This window comes from Montipora capricornis, chromosome 2, assembly GCF_036669925.1.
Source record: "Montipora capricornis isolate CH-2021 chromosome 2, ASM3666992v2, whole genome shotgun sequence".
Classification (NCBI taxonomy): domain Eukaryota; kingdom Metazoa; phylum Cnidaria; class Anthozoa; order Scleractinia; family Acroporidae; genus Montipora; species Montipora capricornis.
The window spans coordinates 49,747,009-49,749,750 of record NC_090884.1 but is presented as its reverse complement, the minus strand read 5'-3'; the positions used below and the strand labels follow the sequence as shown (position 1 = coordinate 49,749,750).

Here is a 2,742-nt window from a genome sequence, read left to right as displayed (position 1 = left end):
AAAATATTATTCAGTGAAGTTAGCAAGGATATGAAATGTTAAGTTTCCTTGAAGCCTGGATCTTTGCAACTGATCAAGGTTCAAACTTCACTTCTATGATCTTTTAACATACAAAATATACAGATCAAAAACAAATCACACAAACAGAGCAAACAAATAATATTGTGGCCATCCATGATGGTGGAGTACAAGACTGGTTTTTGTTGGTTTATACTTTCTCATATCCTTCTTAGCCTTAAATCTCAATACTAATTACTATTGTCTTTACTACATGAAAGAGTGAAATGATCCTCACACTTTTCTGGATAATTTAAGCAATTGTCTCTTATAGACAATTCCATGACCTCTGCAATGCTGGTGCAATGCTCTACCAACTGAGCAGTGAAGCCACACAGTTGGGAGCAGGTCAATAATTTGTTGGGCTCATGTGTTCCGTTGAAAGGACTCGATGTAAAAAAAAATCTTCACTTACTGTTTTTCTCCACAAAAGGCTCGATATTGAGGTGCACCATAGTTATCTGCATCAGTTAGGCAAACAGATAGAATGAAGGGATTTTTGCTTCCATCAATGCAACAAAATTTTGATGCACTGTGGATAAGAAATTGAATCTCTACGTACATAGCTACAAATGGTTACTGGCTAAAGTCACGTTATCTAGAGAGATTTTGGAGAAAGTTCTGAGGTTAATTTAAAAACACAAAGAGTTTCAGTTTGGAAAGCATATAAATCCAGGATACAAAATGAAAAGTTACCTTGAGTAACAACAGGAATTAAAATGGAAGCATAAACAAAATTTCTGGATCTCCTTTAACCCATCTTATATCATATATCTTTATTTACCCTCGGATTATTAGAGTAGCTTGGTTTAGCTAATATCTCGAGCATTTACCCTCCAAGCATGATACACAACAGAAGACAGACCACAACCCCGGAACTACATGCCCTACTCTTTACGACAAGTGTGCGGGTTCTTTACGTCTCACAGGATTATGAACATTGAAGGGGTGTGAGACGGGACCCCGGCTTATCGTCCTTATCCGATAAGACTAGAGAGTCTAACCATTTGCAGATGTAATTACAAAGGCAGCACCTTCTCCTCAGTTACATTTGTATTTAAAGACCTTGAGTGTTGGTCCGGCTGGAGAGAAACTCATGACCTCTCGCATGGTAGCCTGGTGCTCAACCATGCAACTGAGCCACTGGTGCACGGTGACCCATTGGCTCCTCAGGCACTCAAGGATGCCCCCAGCCGACAAGTAGAATCGTCTGGTGTTAGAAGAGCAAATCTGTCTCACTCCCAGTAGTCAATGGCTACTCGTTTCATTGCTCAATTAAGGTTTATTGGAGCTGTCAACTTCATATTTCTTTTTTGATAAGACAAAGGTATCAATGATATTAATAAGTACAAGGCTGCTGACCAATTTTTCCGGAACCCTCAGGATTCCAATATGAAAAGTTAGTAGCATAAGTCATTTTTTCAAAAGCCCAGAATTAATTAAATGAAAAAGTGAGGACGAATCACCTTGTGATAAGTTAGGTTCCCGTTCGGATTACTCCTTCAGAAATTGGTTGCTCACGCTCGTAAGTACGACGCCCCAGGCGACCGGGTGACCGTTAGGCAGCAGCCTTGAAGTACTAAAATTTAAATTACCTTTCCCAGAAAATACTTGAATTACCACCTAGTTTGAAATTCTGGATTCTCTAAGTGGACCCCACTACCCTGTCTTGATACTGTCCCATTCTAGTGAAGACAAAATGGTAGCAGAAATCATAACTAAGTTGATCATTTATTTGTGAAACAAAAAAAATTGTACACATAACTATTGGAAATGCAGTTGTCAGGAATGTGTTGGAAGGTATAGTTAGGATGATAGTTCAATGTTGAACCTTTCTAGGCATCCATAGAATTTTAAGGGACTTTATTTAGTGATTTTAATTAAGCACTTCTCTAGAAAAGTGAGATCAAAACCTTTAATCACACAGCTTAATTTAAACAGTTTATCAGTTCAGCCAGTACCTAAAAAATGACAAATTTTAAATTTTAAATTATGAATTTTATCTCAAACAATTAGTTAGTTTCTCCTGTACTGTATCTTTATTATAGTTAAACACATCCCACAAGCATGTATTTTCTTTAACATTGGTCATGTTTAAAATATAAAGGATCTTGTCTTGTCTTGTCTTCTTTGTATGATATTTCAAGTTTTATTTATGAAATAATAATTATTATTTAGCTGAAATAATTCGATCATACCAACCTGTTGTATTCCAATTTCACCACTCTCCATCCTGAACCTGCTTCAGTACTTTCACTCTGATCATTTCCAGTCAAGTGTATATTATTCAACTACAGCATCAATAGAAAGTATAGGTTTACAATAGAAAGATACATAAACCATACTTGAATTAAATTCAAGGAAAAAGGCCATCAGTTAAACTTAGATTTTAGTAAAATATATACTAGCATGTTTGAAATTATGACCTACCACAAAATTGGATGATTCGCCCACTTTTGACGGCAATATGGGTACTCATGGCTTCATTTTTTCATATCCTGCCATTTTATGCTATACCCAAAATGATTTCTTTTCTCAGCTTTTTGGTTCCAGGTGAAATGTCCAGATTTGCTAAATAAAATCTAGTTTCTCTGAAAAGAGCTTGTTAGAATAGTCACCATCCAACTTTTGCTCAGAACATTGCCTGTGAATGTGCATGCACTAATTGAATTATTCATTTCAAAC

The 2,742-nt window shown here is 36.3% G+C and overlaps 1 protein-coding gene across 1 annotated transcript in view; it reads right to left on the bottom strand.

The window, feature by feature from the left end:
• Positions 1–1,702: 1,702 nt before the first annotated feature.
• Positions 1,703–2,742, bottom strand: part of LOC138037463 (uncharacterized) — an 11,753-nt gene continuing 10,713 nt past the window's right edge. Inside the window, exons 3-4 of the mRNA XM_068883385.1 lie at positions 2,260–2,348; positions 1,703–1,742 (exon numbers count right to left, since the gene is read on the bottom strand). Of these exons, the coding sequence (XP_068739486.1) occupies positions 1,703–1,742; positions 2,260–2,348 (129 nt within the window). The remainder of the gene's footprint in view (positions 1,743–2,259; positions 2,349–2,742) is intronic.